The 19,318-nt window shown below is 36.7% G+C and overlaps 2 protein-coding genes across 4 annotated transcripts; both read right to left on the bottom strand.

The window, feature by feature from the left end:
• Positions 1–7,801: 7,801 nt before the first annotated feature.
• On the bottom strand, positions 7,802–12,156 carry LOC111784013 (serine carboxypeptidase-like 45). Its single transcript, XM_087126112.1, has 11 exons — positions 12,128–12,156; positions 11,792–11,822; positions 10,424–10,571; positions 10,236–10,337; positions 10,060–10,155; positions 9,648–9,811; positions 9,221–9,577; positions 8,430–8,539; positions 8,260–8,352; positions 8,067–8,184; positions 7,802–7,945 (listed from the first exon to the last, which is right to left on the bottom strand). The coding sequence occupies exons 1-11, from the start codon at positions 12,154–12,156 to the stop codon at positions 7,802–7,804; spliced, it is 1,392 nt and encodes a 463-aa protein (XP_086982238.1).
• Positions 11,626–19,003, bottom strand: LOC111784014 (uncharacterized). Of its 3 annotated transcripts, none has more exons than XR_015422276.1 (8): positions 18,834–19,003; positions 18,487–18,596; positions 17,702–17,851; positions 17,379–17,611; positions 16,220–16,330; positions 15,803–15,847; positions 15,418–15,701; positions 11,626–11,831 (listed from the first exon to the last, which is right to left on the bottom strand). XR_015422276.1 is itself a non-coding variant. In XM_087126429.1 (7 exons), exons 1-7 carry the CDS (start codon positions 18,937–18,939, stop codon positions 15,542–15,544), a joined length of 915 nt encoding a protein of 304 aa, XP_086982555.1. In that variant the 5' UTR covers positions 18,940–19,003; the 3' UTR covers positions 15,415–15,541. The 3 variants fall into 3 exon arrangements, 1 of the variants encoding a protein (XP_086982555.1); XR_015422277.1 differs by having other exon boundaries at positions 11,626–11,822; XM_087126429.1 differs by lacking the exon at positions 11,626–11,831 and having other exon boundaries at positions 15,415–15,701.
• Positions 19,004–19,318: the final 315 nt, after the last annotated feature.

Raw genomic sequence — 19,318 nt, 5'->3', positions numbered from 1 at the left:
ATTCGCCTAGCAGAAAATCCGGTGTTTCGTGCTAGAACAAAGCATGTGGAGGTGCACTACCATTTCATTAGAGAGAAGGTCATAAAGGAAGAAATCGAGATGCAGTAGATCAAGACAGATGACCAAGTGGCAGACTTGTTTACAAAAGGGCTGAATACTGGCAAACATGAGAGCTTTCGCTGTCATCTCAACATGGTGCAGCGAATGAGAACTAGTGCTGAGGGGGAGTGTTGAAATATCATCACTAGCCCAATAGAGTCAAGCCCAATAATTGTACTAGCCCAATAGAGTCAAGCCCAATAATTGTACGAGCCCATCATATATTTATTTTAGTAGAGATTTAGGAAAAATATCTCGAGATTTGAGGAGAAAGAGATCTAGATTTTTTAGGAAAAAGATTCAGATTTGTTAGATCTAGATTTAGATTTTAAAAAGATTCAGATTTGTTAGATTCAGATTTAGATTTTATAAATACCCTTCCACCCTACCTAGGTTATTCATCCAAGAAATCCAAAAACAATAAAAAGCAGAAGTATTCTACAGAGTGTCTTGTATTCTCTTCTTGATCGGTGTTAATAAAGAGTGCGAGTGTTTCCGTGAGTTGTGTTCAACAATCATGTCGTTCTAAACCTCTTAACACTAGCCTATACTTAGTAATTCCTAGCAAAATACCTTAAATTAGCCTCATCAAATATAATTTTAACTTAAAACAAGGAAAGTTGAAGTGAACTAACCTTAAATGGAAGGAAAATTGTCACCAAGTAAAGCATGTATTGAGGCCTCGGTCCAGTCTTTTCTTTTGTATATAAACTCTTATATCTTTGTTGTCATAACTGTCAACGGTTTAAATCATTGTACTGAATTTTTTTTTGAAATAAATGATTACGTTTTAATGTCTTTTCAAATGTTTTTCTTACATTCATGTTGTCGTTTGAGTCACGGCTCATTCTAAAATATTGGGTCGTGACAACATTGATGTTGACCATTGATTGAAAGACTGTTGACTATTGACTAAGTCTAGTAGACGAAGTTCACAACCCAACTTTCGCGTGTGCCCTAGCACACTAGAGGCCGAAAAATGCATTCCAGCCCATAAAGTCACGCAACCCAAGCGTTAAACCCTTCCACTCAAGATCAACTCGCATCCTTAGCATGTAATCAACTTGATCCAAGCCAACACCCGATACGACTTGCACGCAATCTTCACATGGCTTACAAAGCATTCAACCAACTTTGGTCAACTTGGTGGCTCTTGGTTCGCTTCTGTAAGACTCGGGCCCCGATGGAAAGTTTAAAAATCTAATTTTTTTTTTTAAGTCGAACTTCTAAGATTTTGTTGAGTGTCTTAGAGTCCAAATTTGGTCATGAGACCGTAGAGAAAAAATGCTTGGAAATAATAGAGGAACTTAGGAAAAATATAAAATAAAAATGATATAAAATTAGAAATATGGTCAAAGTCAACCTTGGAGGGTAATTTGGTCATTATGCCCTCCCTTCTCATTAAACACCTGAAATTGAGGTGAGTGACAACTGAAAAAGGAGGGAAAGAGGGAAAAGAAAAGAATAGAAAAGGAAAGAGAGAGAGGAAGAAAGTTCTATGGAACCTACGGTTACAAATGTAGGTTAGTTACAAACGTAGAAATTGTCAAGGTAGTCGAGTGAACCTTAAAGTTGAGAACAACAAGAAGAAGCGGTCAAGCTATGGCCATGCTTTCGTCTCATCTGGAGGGAGAAAGTTCAGATGGGCATTAATAAGAACCAATCCTTGTTTAGGTTATCTGGATTACAAAAAGTATAATTCCAGTTTCACACATGAGTGAGACGCCATACTTGTGAAGCATGCTCATGCTCAGACAGAGATAGTGATATGAACCAAAAGACATCAATCCTAAAATATACTTCAATGAAGATGTGAAGAAAAGGTTGTCAAAATTATCAAAAGATGTTTCAATTCATGCCACATTGAAGAAGAATGAAATTTGATTGTTATAAATTTTGGGTGGGTTACAATTTAGAGTAATTTAGAGTTATTGTACTTTAAGACTTTTTATTTAATTTCGGTTACATTTACATAATGGCTAATTATGGCCATAAAGTATGAATGTTACAACTCTTGGAATGCCTTTAATAGTTTCATTTTTGAGGCTATATAAAGCCTTATATATTGTATTTGTAAGCAGACTTGGAAAATATAGTAAAAGAAGCATTTGTGCTTTTCTTTAGCCAATGGCTAAGTTTGTTTGCAATTCTATGTAGTTGAGGTTGCATGCAGAATCATTCAAGCTCGACATGATCAATCTTGCTTGTGGAGTGATTCGAATCTCAAGCAAGTGTTCTTGCCTTGAGATATTTGATCAACAAGAATCATTCAAGCTAGACATGATCGATCTTACTTGTGAAGTGATTCAAATCTCAAACAATGTTCTTGTCTTGAGATATTCGGTCAACAAGGTAATCCGAATCTTATTCCCCTTGTATTGATTCCTTATATTATCAGATAGAGATGCTAGATAACGTGATTCTAGAAACTACCTGAAAAGTAGTGAGATGGTGATTGTACACTAGTAAGAGAAGTAGAAGACATACTATGTCTTAGGGAAAACCCTCGACATAGAGAAAAGTATCCTCAAAGCTTGAGGAAGGCTAGTTACCAAACAAGAGTTTTCAAAGAGTTCCATAGGATCCTTTACAAGAACTTGAGAGATGCACATGCACGAGTCAGTATGAGATATCACTATGAAAGGAAACATAACTTGATCAACCATAAGACACTACAGGAGTTGGTCTAGATGAACGTAGAGGACTTATGCAAGGAACCTTTACCTTCAAAAGAGCCTGCATTTAGCTCAAATGAGTATTAGTACTCAGGCGAGCTACATGACAAATTATCTCGTTTTGAGGAAAGACCTATGTTGGCCAATTGAGAGGTAATTACGAGACCATTCTTGGTGAAGTAGTAAGGATTGTAAGGGTCTCGACAAGTTCAGGATACCTCTTATGAGGATCAAGGAGAGAGATATATTGAAGACAACTACTAGGAGCAATCACGAGGAAGGAAAGTTTATTGATAAGTCTTTCAACTTGATCAATGTATTGCTAAGGTTTAGGTTTAGACAAATTGAATGTTCAAGGGATTTTCTAATTATCGTCAAAGACGACTTCAATGATGATATGTCGGTGTACACCAAGATGGAGTTAGTTGACAGGAAACACCCGGGGAATGTTCTAATGGTGTTATGAACACATCAATTGTACGCTAAGTTTCCCCAAGAGCAAGTTTTGGCTGTCTGAGATGACAATTGAGGTTATGTGGAGTCAAGCAAAGGAATCACAGTGGACCCCGCTAAGATTGTTACAACTACAAAGCGGCTTAGACCGACCATAGTCATTGAGTCACGTGGTTTCTGGGGGTATTATAGAAGGTTCGCACATGAGTTTTCTAGGATCTCTGCAGTGTTTTCACACAGAGAACCTAGAAGCCCTTCGTTGGGACACCAGCATGCGAATAGAGTTTTCAAGAACTTAAGAAAAGATTGGTGACTGCATCAACCCTCCCAGTACTGGATAGGTCAGACAACCTTGTAGTGTAGAGAGATGCCTCAGGTAAGGGTTTAGCGTGTTTATGAATAAGGGTAAAGCAATAGCTTACACTTCAAGACAATTGAAGGACACGAACAAAATTACCCTATCCATGACCTTAAATTAGCAGCAGTCGTATTTACCTTGGAGATGTGGCAACATTACTTGCAAGGACAAAAAGTGCAAATACAAACTAACTATAAGAGTCTCACGTACCTAGTCATGTAGGTGGAATTGAATATGAGACAATGAAGATGGGTTGCATTGGTAAAAGAATATGACATCAAGATTCTTTACCATCCAGACAAAACTAATGTTATAGTGATACTTTGAGCAGGAAGACTACTCGTACTTTTACAATGATCATCAAGTAGGAGAAGTTACAAGATGAGATGAAGAAAGCGAGAAAAAAAAAAACGAGAATGTAGCTAGAGGTGGTAATGCTCAGATAGCACAGATGACCATGCACCTACCCTACGAAAACGAGTTGTTGACACCCAAAAGCTTAACGAGCGCCTCAGCAAAGTGTGGAACCAGACAGAAATAAAGAGACCAGCGGGGTGTACAAACCCTTCTAACGAGGGTTTGCTATGGATAAACCGTCTGTGAGTTCCCTAAGATGAGAAGATCCTAATGAAGCCCACAATACATCTTGCATGTTCCACCTAGGAAGTACGAAGATGTATCAGGATCTACAAGGATGCTATTGGTGGCCAGGAATGAAGAACATAGAGAATTTCGTAAGACGATGCTTGACCTGCCAACAAGTGAAGGCCCCGAGACAGCGTCCAGCAAGATTGCTATAGCCCTTAAATGGGAAGCAGTGTGTGTGGGTTCTATCTCGAGTTGGTCAAAGATCAAGCAGAGTTTTAACATGATCTGGATAGTGAGGAACAGACCAAACAAGACAACTTACTCCATTCTAGGCAGGACCACCACATATCAAGTAGATCGATAAGCTCAGTTATATGTCAGAAAGATAGTACGCTTGAAGAGGTGCCACTTTCTATTGTGTCAGACAGTGACATTAGGCGCTTGCTCAACAAAGTAGTTTCCATAGTAAAAGTCTCATGGTATGACTACTGTGATGAAGAGGCAACTTGGAAACAAGAAGAAGACATAAAGAGTGTCTATCCCAAGTTCTTTCAAGAGATACCAACTTTTGAGGACAAAAGTTTTTAAGGAGGGGAGAATTTGTAAGACCCGAGCCCCGATGGAAAATTTAAAAATCTAATTTTTCTTTTGAATCAAACTTCTAAGATTTTATTGAGGGTCTTAGAGACCAAATTTGGAGACGAGACCGTAGAGAAAAATGCTTGGGAATAATAGAGGAACTTAGTAAAAATATAAAAGAACACAGTATAAAAGAACACATGATAGAAAATTAGAAATATGGTCAAAGTGGAGGGTAATTTGGTCATTAGACCCTCCCTTCTCAAACACCTGAAATTGAGGTTAGTGACATGATTAAAAGAAAAAGAGGGGAAAAGTAAAGAATAGAAAAAGGAAAGAGAGAGAGGAAGAAAGTTCTAGAGAGAGAGGGAGGTAACCGCCGCTCCAGTCACGAGGAGTCCTATTCCGGCCGAGTCTTCTTCATGAAATCTTCACAGAACTTAGTGGAGAACATTATTGACTCTTAAATCGTTCAAGACCCTCAAGAAACGAGGAAAATCTAAAAGTAAAATTCTTGAATCTAGATTCTCGAATTTCCTTCCGATTTGTGAGATATAGTAAGAGTTAGAATCTGAAATTTGAGTATGTTAATCTAGAGAAGATTACACTCAAATCCTGTGAAGGAAGTTGTAGTTGATTCAGATTGGAAGTAGGAGTTTCGGCATTAGTGTACACATTGATGTTTCTTGCCATCTTTGGATTAAGATAATTATCTCTATGGTTAGAAATAAATTACAAGAAAAATACCTACTCATGGATGGATATGCAATCTACAAATATCGTGAAGGAACCGTGTTAAACCAATTTACGTTGAAAGAAAATGGAAAAAGTAATTGTATTTTGGAAATCACATGAGGAAGACGATGACTCAGACATGTATCAAGCAGAGAAGGGGGTTGCGCATCGCCGGAGAAGAAGGGACACGTGTCAAGCATCCATTGGCGAATAAAATCAAAGAAATACTTCACGTCGGATAGGATTCGAAGGCAAGCAACCCGCTACCCGAGTCCTCGACCCGATGACTCGCACACAACTCGGACCACCAACCCGGTTTCTCGTTGCCACACATCAGCATAAAAGAATTCGGATTTCCAGCGTGTCCTTCCGATGTCGAACCAACGACCTCGACCTCGACCTCGACTGACCGTTCAGCGGGCGCGATGTGGCAATACCTCAGTGCGCGTGGGGTGCTGTTTTCAGCCCGTTTGACTTATGTTTGCTCGATTTTCCTCCCGATTTCAACTCTAACCCTATTTTTATATGAAATAGGACCTAAATGAGTAAACTTAGTATTTGTGGACACACTATTGGTGTAGAAACGCTAAACGAAGAACACGCGTCAATCATGTAAGTCACCACATGGAACTTTAGAAAGAAATACTTGTATGAGTCGCTTGGTTATACATGCATGCTAGTTTAATTACCTTAGGTAGTAGCTTTCCGTGATTGAAAGTAGGTAATTTGATTGTTAAGAGTATGAATGTATTATGAGAATTATCTAATTGTTGCTATTATGTTTTAAGCTTTCGCTTTATATGCATATGTTTAATTCATGCTGAAAGAAGGAGGGGAGCTTGTGAACTCTGCGCTCCACGAGCTTGATATATGGATGTTATCGCCCCGTTGAGCATGTATGTTTACTTTGCATGAATTATGTATGATGATGCTAGATGATACTTGTGTGCACACTTGGTTAATTTCCATGACCCACATTTATGATAAAGCCTAGGAATTTGTGGTTAGAGTGACAATGATAAGCACTAACAATGCTCGATTTTGCAAAGCTAGAGGTCCTTCTAGAATCTTTGCAAACGTTCACAAAAAAAGCTAACTTAACGAATTGATTCCAACAAAGAGCTGGTTAGAAGATGAATGACTCTTAGATCGAACTTGGAATCTATGATGGTCACTTTTAGATTCCAAGACGACTCACTCCAGAATTAGCTTGGATCAAAACTAATTCAATGAATCAGTTTAAACATCAAACCTAAAGTAAGGTTTGAAAAAGAATAACCCCAAAAAGGTATCAAGAAAACACAAAGGTTTTGTTTGTATTCAACAATGATGCCTTTAAATAGGTCAAAAAGATAACCCAAACATAATGAAGTTCATCTACCAACTACAAACTACAACTACCAATAAAAACCAGTAAATACAAATTGAAGAAAATAAGACATACATAAATTGTCTAAATTGGTAGTTAAACTACCAAGACAAAGTCTTCTAATCATTTTCCAATGTCAACCACCCAATTATTTTCTTGATTTGATAGGCTAATGCTATAAAGATTTTTGGGCTCAAAAGTCTTTGTTTCAACTTGTACACTAGCTAGCCTTTGAAGATGCAATGTATAAGCTTGTTGAATCTTCTTAACCTTGCTTCTTGTAATTGGTCTTTCGGGTACATGCAAAGGGTCAGTAGTTGAATTCATATCAGACAAGTCACTAAGTATAGACTTAACCCTTCCCCTAGGAGCCTAACAAACCACCACGGCATACGAACCACCTCTAGAGTACCCTTAGTCTGCATGTGTGTGATTGATGTCAGTTTCGTGGGGGAACAGGGGGTTCCTGATTAGAACCCGACTGCTCTTAACCGTTTTAGCATAGAAAACGTGTGCCCACGTCGTATAGACCATTTAGTTGGATGGGTTAAGGGGGGTACCTCTCCCCGACCAAGGGGACTAACATGGACTTACGGGGTTGTAACTCACTTTCTAAGTAAGAAAATTTTATAAAAGAATGAGAGTTTCAATCCTTTGTTCACATGAATGAGATTTTGGTTCACAATATGTTGGTCTTTTTAATTTTAATGGGTGAGAGTGATTTTGTAATAGATTCAATAAATTTGTTATTTTGGGACTAACTAAATGAGAGGTTGTTCATTTTTATATTTGGAAAAGTATATTAATAGTTTCCTCAATAAGCAACAATAAAGCGTTTAACGAGTTGTGGTTAACATAGATGAGAGGTGTGTAAATGTGGTAAAAGTTGAAGCATATGAGTGATATATGGTTTGTTATTGAAAGCACAAAGAAAAGATAGAATTTTCATGGGTTTTGTCCTGCTAGGAAAGCTGTGAAGAGTGCCAAGGATCTCCCTGGAGAAGTGTAGGGAGCTTGATGAGCTGCTCCTCTAATGGTGGCGAATGATAGAATATTCTTCTCCCCAAATCCTTCTACCCATCCTCCAACCTAAAACACAGTGCATATTCTTTTTAACTCAACCAAATATTTTTTTAAACATTGGTTTTTGAAGTAGAATTTGATTTTATGTTAAATGATTAAAATTAGAAAGTAACATGTATACAATTACCTGTTGTTTGTAAAACCAAGGTGAGTAAGGCAGAGTGTCGTTTAATTTTAAAGCCTTTGCCAACTTATTCACCAGAGTTCGAGTTCCAAGTAATGGAATTACAGCATCTTGATCTCCACTGCCAATCAACCGTTCATTTAAATCGATATAATTATTAGTCGAAATTATACACAAATTCATTAAAAAAAAAAACCTGTAAACCAAAACCCTTAGCCCAGAACGCAGGAGTGAACCAACAGTTTGAATGGTGGGTATGAATAAGTCGGTCAAATCATAGTTCAAAACACTGCAACAAATGAGGCAAAGAGCAAAAATGATTTAGGAATGAAGAGATGATGATATTGGGAAGAAATGGATACCCACCCGCTACATAGGGACCAACTAGATACTCCAACCAGCCGCGCATGAAGAGCCTCTTGCACATCCGCTCTGTTTAGATATGCATCCACTTCATTTAATATGCACACGTCTATCTTTCCATCCTCCTATACCAACGAAGAAAAAAGTACGAGATATTTGTTGAGAATTTTTATTGGGATTTATAAGTAAGGAATACTATCTCCATTGGTACAAGAAGTAGTCCACCTTAACTAATTAGGAGGAAGATTATAAGTTTATAAGTAAAGAATACTATCTCCATTGGTACGAGGCATTTTGGAAAAACAAAAAACAAAGCCATGAGAGCTTATGCTCAAAGTGAACAATATCATACCATTGTGGAGGGTCGTGATTCCTAACATGGTATCAGAGTCATGTCCTTAACTTAGCTCGGTCAACAGAATCCTCAAGTGTCGAATAAAGAAGTTGTGAGACTCGAAGGTATAGTCAAAGGTGACTCAAGTGTCAAACAAATGGTGTACTTTGTTTGAGGACTCTAGAGAAGGAGTTGAGCCTCGATCAAGAGGAGGCTATTCGAGAGCTCCAGAGAAGGAGGCCTCATGGGCGGCTCTATCGTGTACTTTGTTCGAGGGGAGGATTGTTGATGATTATGGAGAGAAGTAGTCTCAAAGATCATGAGTTTATAAGTAAGGAATACTATATGTATTAGTATAAGGCCTTTTGAAAAAACCAAAAACAAAACCATGGACAATATCATACTATTATAGAGGGTCGTGATTCCTAACCATATTAAGGGGACGTGAACGGGAACTTACAGAGTATTGTGGGAGGGCAGTGGAGGACGATTTGGCTACGTTAGCTTGATCTCCTTGTCTGGTGGAAGTGAGCGAATGGAGGGTGCCAGGAGCAGCCGGGGGCTGAGTTAAACACACATCCACATTGATAGAATACACATTGATGAAATCAGAGATCTGTTGGGACACCAAATCATCGATTTCTGAACATGCAGCTGAGATATTATTGCCTTTAACAATGGATTCTCTTGTCATTTGGGAAATGCTGCAAACTGTGTTTAGAAGTTTATATGCATAGTCTGAAATCACTCCATGAGACCATAAATATGTGCCTCTTGAATTGAAATCCGTGTTGAATTCCAGCAATGGATTCCCTATCTGAAATTGTTTCGGGTTATTAGTTTTATTAATATCGTTTAAACCGAATATTAAGAAAAATAATACTAACCGCTATAGCCTTGAGTTTAATATTCAGTTTCGATTTAAGGATTAGGCTTGCTAGTTGTGGAACGTAATGGCCTGCATAGCTCTCTCCTGTGATGTACAAATCTCGGGTTCTGTATTCTGGGAATTTGTCCAACCATCGCTCGAGGAAAACTAAGTTGTCTTGTGCTGCAATCACCCAAACCATATATTTGATCATTGAATCTTCTCAAAATTTACATGAACTTGTTGAGAGTGACTGGGAGGGAGTCTCACATTGACTAATTAAGAGAATGATCACGGGTTTATAAATAGGGAATACGTTTCCATTGGTACGAGGTCTTTTGGGGAAACCAAAAGTAAAGACACGAGAGTTTATGCTCAAAGTGAACAATATTATACTATTGTTGAGAGTCGTAATTCTTAACAAAACTGACCTGTAATTTTGTCGTTGACAGTATCATAGAATGAGGTGTTTTCAGAAAACGAGAAGCCAACTCCCGCCGGAGCTTCGAGATATAATATATTTGCCACTGTATCAAATCATTGGTACGTTATTGAATGTATGCATTTAAAAAAGACGAACAAAATTAATCCTCTAAATAACACAAACCATTGTTCCAACTAAATTGATTGAGAATCAAAACGTCCCCCTTGGGTCTAAAAGGGCCATGCTCAGTAAGAGCTCCAGCACCAAGAGATGAACAACCAGGGCCTTGAAAACGAAACAAAAACACATTATAACACAAAACTTGAATTTGAAAATGGTGTGATGAAGAAGAAATAGGCTCCAAAGGTTACCTCCATTGAGCCAAAGAACAAGAGGGCGTGAATAAGGATCCGTTTGGGCCTCAACAAAGTAGTAGAAAAGAGATCTATTTTGGAGTTCATCAATGCTAATATATCCACCAAATTGTCGAAAGCTAACACTTGGTTGGCCTGGTAAGCTCTTGATCCAATCGCCACCATTGAAACACTCTCCAAATTCAAACCAAATTTGGATCAAACCAACCAATGCAATACCTTTCAATATCCATTGCTTACGAGAACAAGGCTGCATTATTCTCTTAGATTAATTACACTCTTTCTTTGCCTCATCACAAATGTTCTTATTTGCCCATCTATTTATATACTCATAAACCTTGTTGTTGCTGCCTTGGCTTGCTTGGATTATACCCACAACCCTTTTGTTGGTGGCATCATCAATATTTCTTCCAAATATTCAGACATTCTTCAGGAAACATCAACATATGTATTGCAGCCGCCGTTGGCCGGCAATGCTATTTGCCGTTTATGAACATAAATTTATGTTAAAAACAGCTGGAAGTTAAGTCTGTATGTCTGTCGTGTTGTAATGAACTGAGTTGTTTTGTTTTATTTGGATTTACGTATTGGGAAAAGCCTTTTAAGTTCAACTTTTTCACAAATGAACGTTGAATATGAACATTGTGATTTATTTACCATTTATTATTCAAATTGAACATCCAATAACAATTTCAAGAGAATAACATCTATCAAATCTTCAATGTGAAAGTCAGGCCAAGAGGATTTCAATAACGAAAGAGTATGGAATTCATAATAAACATATTGAGAAAGGGTATAATGATTAGGGCGTTGACGTTATTACAATGATAGCTGGTTATGTTGACCACTCAATGCCACTTTTATGAGTTTTCTTCGTCCTCTATTGTGTCATCCTAATATCTGTAACGATCCACTTTTTTAGGTTTTGAATCATGGATCGCCACGTGGATTCAAGTGTGACATAAAAGAATTTAAAAGTATCAAACCATGTCCGTGGAGGCATATCAAAATAGTTTACAAAAAACACGTTTCATGAAAGCGACATTTAAAATAATATTTAAAAAGTACCTAGTTGTACACTCTCATCGATGTACTAGTTGTATTAGGATCATTTCTAGTCCTATCAGGTAGAGATGTGTCACAACCCAATTTTCGAGGCTTCGAACTTTGGACCGTGACCAAAAAGACGAAAGCGAAAATAGACAAAAATAAAAGATAAAAATCTCATAAAATTTTTAAATTTGAACAAAGAGAAGTTTAATGTTTCAAATATTACAAAGAGTACAACTATAAAAGAGAATACAAAAGACTCCAAAACGACTGAAGAGTGACGCTCCAAAACGACCCCCTCTGTAATGGCACAACTCTCAAACGTTCTTCCACCTCAACCGGCAGCCTGCGAACACTTGAAAAAATGAAGAAAAAGAGGGATGAGTATAAAAATTATACTCAGTAAGTCACCTACTTGTAGACTCTCATCGCATTCTAGGCTTAATAGATTCTCATGGGCATCTCATTGGCTCTAGGACGTCTGGTTCTGATCTTATCCCCTTGGAGCTATTCTGGTTCTCTGTCCTTTCATTTAAACCCTAAGAGTTCCTTATGTCGAGCTATGAATTGCTGGTGTCTCTCTACGCGATGCTACCTCATACATGGCTATCTGATACTATATGGTACCTTACCTAGTAGTGTGTTGAGTACCTCCTAGGTTCATGATAGTCCACCCTCATGGGGGGCGCGACCCCTCCCTTATCCCATGCAACTAATGGGTTGTACGACCAAAGCCAAAGTCTTCTAATCACTTTCCACTCCATTATTTTCTTGATTTGATACGCTAATGCTATAAAGATTTTTGGGCTTAAAAGTCTTTGTTTCAACTTGAACACTAGCTAGCCTTTGAAGATGCAATGTATAGGCCTCTTGAATCTTGTTAACCTTCCTTCTTGTAATCGGTCCTTCGGGTACATGCAAAGGATCAGTAGTTGAATTCATATCATCCTCCATTTCTTTAAAAGGATTTGTCCTCAAATCAAGGTCTTCATTCCCTACATCAAATGGAGTCAAATCAGCCACATTAAAAGTAGAACTTACATTGTACTTACCTCCGAGACCTAGCTTGTATGCATTGTCATTGATCCGCAATAGTACTTGAAAAGGACCATCTCCTCTTGGTTAAAATTTAGGCTCTCTCTGATTTGGAAACTTTTCCTTTTGTAGATGAACCCAAACCCAGTCACCTTGTTTAAAAATCAATTTCTTTCTTCCTTGGTTCTTGCACGTGACTAGGTTTTTATTTTCAATTCTTTCTTTTATGTCTTTGTGAATTTTTTTTTATGTATTCGGCTCTTGAAGAAGCTGTATCATTAGCAAACATATTAGGTGGCAAAGGTGATAAGTCTAGAGGAGTTAAAGGATTAAATCCATACCTAAGCTCAAAAGGTGAACAATCAGTGGTGTTGTGTATCGCTCTATTGTATGCAAATTCCACAAAAGGTAGAGTCTCTTCCCAAGACTTAAGATTTTTGGAAATTAGTGACCTAAGTAAAGCTCCTAATGTTCTATTAACGACCTCAGTTTGTCCATCGGTTTTGAGGGTGACAAGTTGTAGAAAATAGAAACTTAGTTCCCAACTTCCCCCACAAAACTTTCCAAAAATGACTTAAAAATTTTACATCCCTATCACTAACAGGTTTTGGGAATACCATGCAATCAACCACTTCCCTAACGAATAGATTAGCTATGTTGGTAGCATCGTCTGTTTTGTTACATGAGATGAAATGTGTCATCTTACTAAACCTATCAACTACCACAAAAATGCTATCATGGTGTCTTCTAGTTTTCGGTAATCCTAGAACAAAATTCATGCTAATGTCAATCCATGGTTCACTAGGAACATCTAAAGGTGTGTAAAGACCATGTGGTTGTATCTTAAACTTAGCCTCCTTACATTTAAAACATTGTTTGCATACTTTGTTCACATCTTTCCTCATTTTAACCAATAAAAATGTTCACACAACATGCTATATGAGGCTAAGTCTAAGCCCATGAGGCTAAGTCTAAGCCCATGAAAAAGCATGTGCAAACAATGTTTTAAATGTAAGGAGGCTAAGTCTAAGACACAACTACATGGTCTTTACACACCTTTAGATGTTCCTAGTGAACCATGGATTGACATTAGCATAGATTTTGTTCTAGGATTACCGAAGACTAGAAGACACCATGATAGCATTTTTGTGGTAGTTGATAGGTTTAGTAAGATGACACATTTCATTCAAGGTAACAAAACAGACGATGCTACCAACATAGCTAATCTATTCATTAAGGAAGTGGTTAGATTGCATGGTATTCCCAAAAGCATTGTTAGTGATAGGGATGTAAAATTTTTAAGCCATTTTTGGAAAGTTTTGTGGGGAAAGTTGGGAACTAAGTTTCTATTTTCTACAAGTTGACACCCCCAAACCGATGGACAAACTGAGGTCGTTAATAGAACATTAGGAACCTTACTTAGGTCACTAATTTCCAAAAATCTTAAGTCTTGAGAAGAGACTCTACCTTTTGTGGAATTTGCATACAATAGAGCGATACATAGCACCACTCATTGTTCACCTTTTGAGATTGTGTATGGATTTAATCCTTTAACCTCTAGATTTATCACCTTTGCCACCTAATATGTTTGCTAATGATGCAGCTTCTTCAAGAGCCAAATACATAAAAAAAAAAAATTCACAGACATAAAAGAAAGAATTGAAAACAAAAATAAAAAACTAGTCACGTGCAAAAATCAAGGAAGAAAGAAAGTGATTTTTAAACAAGGTACTGGGTTTGGATTCATCTACAAAAGGAAAAGTTTCGAAATCAGAGAAAGTCTAAACTTCAACCACGAGGAGATGGTCCTTTTCAAGTACTAGAGCAGATCAATGACAATGCATACCAGCTAGATCTTAGAGTTGAGTACAATGCTTCTACTTTTAATGTGGCTAATTTGACTCCATTTGATGTAGGGAATGAATACCTTGATTTGAGGACAAATCCTTTTACAGTAAGGGAGGATGATATGAATTCAACTACTGACCCTTTGCATGTATCCGAGGAACCGATTACAAGAAGCAAGGTTAAGAAGATTCAAGAGGCCTATACATTACATCTTCAAATGCTAGCTAATGTACAAGTTGAAACAAATAATTTTGAGCCCAAAAATCTTTATAGCATTAACATATCAAATCATGAAAATAATAAAGTGGCTACATTAGAAAGTGATTAGAAGATTTTTGCCTTTGGTAGTTGAACTACCAATTAAGACAATTTACCTTATTTTCTTCAATTTGTATTTATTAATTTTTATTGGTAGTTGTAGCTGGTAGATGAACTCCATTATGTTTGCGTTATCTTTTTGGCCTATTTAAAGGCATGTAATATTCATGTTGAGAATCAATTGAATACAAACAAAACCTTTGTTGAATACAAACAAAACCTTTCTTGATACCTTTTTAGTGTTATTTTTTTCAAACCTTGCTTTAGGTTTGATGTTTAAACCGATTCATTGAATTAGTTTTGATCCAACTAATTCTAGAGTGAATCGTCTTGAAATCTAAGAGTGACCATCATAGATTCCAAGTTCGATCTGTTATTCATCTTCTAACCCGCTCTTGGTTGGAATCAATTCGTTAAGTTAGTTTTCTTTGTGAAAGTTTGCAAGAATTCTAGAACCTTTAGCTTTGCAAAATCCAGCATTGTTCGCGCTTATCACATTTTTTCATTAATTAACTAACGGTCGACCTAGCCCGTGAATTATTTCAAATCTGAAAGACTAAAATATTATTTTTAAAAAACTTAAAAAGGCAAAATAAACATCCAATAGACAACAATCCCTACCCTAAAAGACAAAAATTATATTTCAACCAATTTTCAAGCTAAGACTAAAAAATAATAAAATTTAAACTAAAAGGTTGATAAGGAAAAGTGAAGTATTCAAATGATGGAGAGTAGCGTACCTGAAAATGCAAAACGAAGTTTGGATTAGAAGGCAGGCAATATCAGATGCCGTTTCATACTGATATGTATGCACAAATACAATTCTTTTATTCCCTTGAGTTGATTGATTGGCTGTGTCACAATTTACAAGACAATGGCCTGTGCATGACATTCCGTAACGTCCATCCTCAACGAACCCCACACTCCACTGCATCTCTCCCACTTTTGCTGCATACTTGCCAAAAATGCCTCCGCCCATGCCTCCTTCGCCCCTCCCATGCTCAGTTCATAAGGCACTGTGAAACTGATGTCCAAATTCATTTAGTAAGGCAACAGCCAATATACATCATATCTATATCTTGCATAATCATAGCTAGACATTTGAACTTTTACTTTCAAAATTACCTTAGAAGCTCTTCAAGCTGAGATCCTTTTGTGGAGGCATCATTCCTGCAGTGAGTTCAAAATGACACTCGACAAAACGTTCTAGAAGTAAAATACTTTCAATAAGCAAAAGTAGTTTCAGAAGAACCATTTACTCTATAAGTGAAAATCCATAGCTCAACAGTACGAAAAGAACTAGACTACATTATTGTTCTTCCAAATTGATTTAGAACCTTTAAGAGATTTGACCTGGATAAGAATTCCTTCATACTACGGAAGGGACATGGCAGATATCTCAAGTATGGTACTCTTACAGAAATGAAGAAATGGTACTCTCAAGTGTGTTTTTTTATCATGTCTAGGGTTGAAACAATTTTCCTTGAGTAGATTTTCTATTATGATCATTTCGTGGGACAAAACAAATTAGAAATGGCATACCTGCTTACTGATAGTCTGAAGATGTGAAGAGGCTTTGCAGAGAGATTGTAAGTAGCCTCAGATATGTGCTCCTTGTGAAAAAGGTATACAATTGGATAGCCAAGAAGCCATCTACACCAAATAAAGTATCGACTAATCACAAACTAAACTCAATTTATCAAAACAATGAAACTAAATCCTATATTACAAATCACATTGAATGTTCATTAATTTTCTTTTTTTCCTGTTCATGAAAACAAAAACATCAGAGAAGAGATATTAGACAAGAAGTGCAGAGAGAAACAGCCTACGGGCTGGGGTGAGCCATACAAGAGGAAGTCTACAAAGCAAGAGCTGTCAGTCTAAGATTATCATTGATCTCTTTAAAGTTATTTATTTATATTTGACGTTAATAATTCATTCTCGCCGTAGGGTCAGATATAAAAAAACAGGACAAAGCAAAATTTCTGAACCCTAAAAGCTAACAAAAAATTGCTCCAACTAGAACTAACTAGTGAAGTGCAAGTTACATAAACAGTTCTCCAATTAATTATATGAGAGGAGAGATTTTCCAGCTAAAGGATTTAAAATTCATCTGCTAAAGTCTCTTTAGTCAGAGGGTGGTTAATCTCTACTTATAAGTAAATTCTCATCTCTACCCACATCATTCCACAATTATCCATTGAGGTTCCTTGACAATGTCAACTAACATCATGTTGCGTTCCTACTACATCCAAAATTTTAAGTCAGACAATGCCATCTGGTAGGTTCTTGACTCATTTAGTTGATGTAGCACTCAAAATCCTCATACAACTAAAATGTTACAACTGAGAATATTTGCTAAAAACCACTCTAAATGGTGTGAAAGTTTTCTATTTATCATCATTTAGAGAATCAAATAAATTACAAAAGATATGGAAAGAGTAATAAATGAATACAAGATATTTGCCTATAATAAAAAGGCAAATATGATAACTATGGTAAGCCGTAATAGAAGGCAATATTTGCCTTAATAAAATATCAAATATGATATATATGGTAAACTATAATTCAGGACTAAATATCTTTAACAACAACTAACCCCAACTCGCAGCTACAAAGCTCAAGATGCCTCTAGGCAGTTTACGAGTCTTACGAATGTAAAAAATAATAAAGGGTACTCGGGGAAATAAAGAATTACCCATTTAAAGTTGGCAGAGTGATTTCAGAATGTTCCAAATGTTTAGTAAGATCAATGACAGAAGACTGAGAATAAATCCCATGAAAAGAGGATCTGGTATTCGTTAAGCGGTCTTCCCCGAGCGATGATGATGGGTCATTTTTCGTTTCATCTAGAGAAAATAAAGATGAAAACAACTTTTGAATTGATTTAAACTGCAAACCCAGTGGGCTTTGATCAGCATCTACTAACATCTGAGGCAAAAAAGACAAAAGGTAATCACCAATATGGGTAAATGTAGCACCTCAAAAATTGAAAGATGAATATCAAAGAACACTGCAAACCTTGGGGGGATCCTGTTCAATGTCTACAAGGAGCAGTGTTAAATTGGAATTTAAACCTGATTGAACATGCTCGCCAAGTCCTTGCACATGTATCAGATATATCATATCCTCTATGATCATTACCTTAAGATTCTCAAATATATGTAATTCCTGCATCAGTTTAAGAACATCCAAATTAGAAAAGTTGCAGTGCAGGACATTAAGATAGATAAAATGGTCAAACTTTAACTTACCATACAAAAAGTACAAGCAATTTATAAAGGATTTTAACTATTTTTGCACGCTTATGTATCTTGTTTTCATAATTGTTTTTAAGGAGTAGCTCAACTGTCTAAAGTGGATACCGTACTAGTGTTAGATGAACACGACTCTCCACAATGGTATGGTATTGTCCACTTTGAGCATAAACTCTCGTGGCTTTGCTTTGGGCTTCCCCAAAAGGTCTCATACCAATGGAGTTAGTATTCCTCACTTATAAACCCATGATCTTCCACTAAATTAACCAACGTGGGACACTCACTCCCAATAATCCTCAACATCTAGCACCCCTTATATGACCACAACTTTATTGTAGCGACTGAACCTCATTCATGGAATCTTAGAAATTTGAGATTTTATATTCACTGTGAAGACAATTTTTCTAGGCTTCAGTTTCATTCCCTTCACTGAAATAACAAAGAAATTGATTCTAATATATGTCCAAACGATGTTAAGGACATAAAGACATTGAGCAGCATAATTGATAAAACAACATAATCTATGCAACCAACAAATAAGTAATAAACCTTTTGAATTAGTTCTAGAAGTGAACAAAGCCGCTGTTGCAGTTCAGGCATCTTTCCACCATAGTCTATCATTACAACTGGTCTCATTCCTGTACACAGAGCTAAGATATCTGCACCATAAAAACAAGCAGTGATCAAAGGAGGACGCGCGGACAAGAACCTGTAGCTTATGAAACTTTGTGATATAAAGCAAATGATTTTCAAGCTCGAAAACTTTTAAGTATGCAATAATCGAAACGCATCAGCATGTTGAGTATAAAATTGAAGCCATTAACAGAAGAGGGGGAAATGAAGTGGTAGGAAGCAACTAAAAATCGAAAGAGGGAGAAGGGGAACAAGAAATTGACCTATTTGGAGGCGACGCTTGGCTGGAAATTTGAGACGCCATTTGATTCGAGAAAGAGAGGAGTCTAACACCTTCAATGCTTCGTCCACTTCTCTTGCCTCCATCATTCCGCGTCATTCATCCATTCAAATGGAGTTTGATCATCAAATTTTAATATGGGTTTTTGATCCTTTCAAAATAAAAAACAAAAAATGATCGATTTAATTTATAGTATATTTTATTTTATTTTTAATATTTAATTAATTTATATCTTTCTTATTAATAGGTATTAGTTGATAGCTTGTATCCTATTTAAAAATTATGAATATCAATGAGAATACATACTTTGGATCCAATTCTATTTTTTATTTTTAACAAAGAATCAGAGATTTGATCTTGGTATTCTTAAATATCAAAAATTTCCTCTTGAGTTAGGGTTTGGTATTCCTAATACTCCCCTATTGTCGGGAGTATTAGACCTAAAGCCAAACCCTAACTCAATCAATC

This window comes from Cucurbita pepo, chromosome 8 (genome assembly GCF_057944985.1).
Source record: "Cucurbita pepo subsp. pepo isolate OVF chromosome 8, ASM5794498v1, whole genome shotgun sequence".
In the NCBI taxonomy this organism is placed as follows: domain Eukaryota; kingdom Viridiplantae; phylum Streptophyta; class Magnoliopsida; order Cucurbitales; family Cucurbitaceae; genus Cucurbita; species Cucurbita pepo.
This window is presented reverse-complemented; position numbering and strand designations above follow the sequence as displayed.

What these genes read in the sequence shown, in the direction of transcription:
- LOC111784013 (XM_087126112.1), bottom strand. Translation starts at nt 12,156, where the DNA reads ATGAGGGTGGACTATCATGAACCTAGGAG. An exon ending in AGGTGGAAGAACGTTTGAGA is followed by an intron (nt 10,572 to 11,791) that starts GTTGTGCCATTA and finishes GATTGGATCAAG; the next exon opens with AGCTTACCAGGCCAACCAAG. An exon ending in CTAAGGGTTTTGGTTTACAG is followed by an intron (nt 8,185 to 8,259) that starts GTTTTTTTTTTT and finishes GTTGATTGGCAG; the next exon opens with TGGAGATCAAGATGCTGTAA.
- LOC111784014 (XM_087126429.1), bottom strand. Translation starts at nt 18,939, where the DNA reads ATGATGGAGGCAAGAGAAGTGGACGAAGCATTGAAGGTGTTAGACTCC. An exon ending in CAAGCGTCGCCTCCAAATAG is followed by an intron (nt 18,597 to 18,833) that starts GTCAATTTCTTG and finishes TTTATGGTGCAG; the next exon opens with ATATCTTAGCTCTGTGTACA. An exon ending in CAGCTTGAAGAGCTTCTAAG is followed by an intron (nt 15,702 to 15,802) that starts GTAATTTTGAAA and finishes TTTGGACATCAG; the next exon opens with TTTCACAGTGCCTTATGAAC.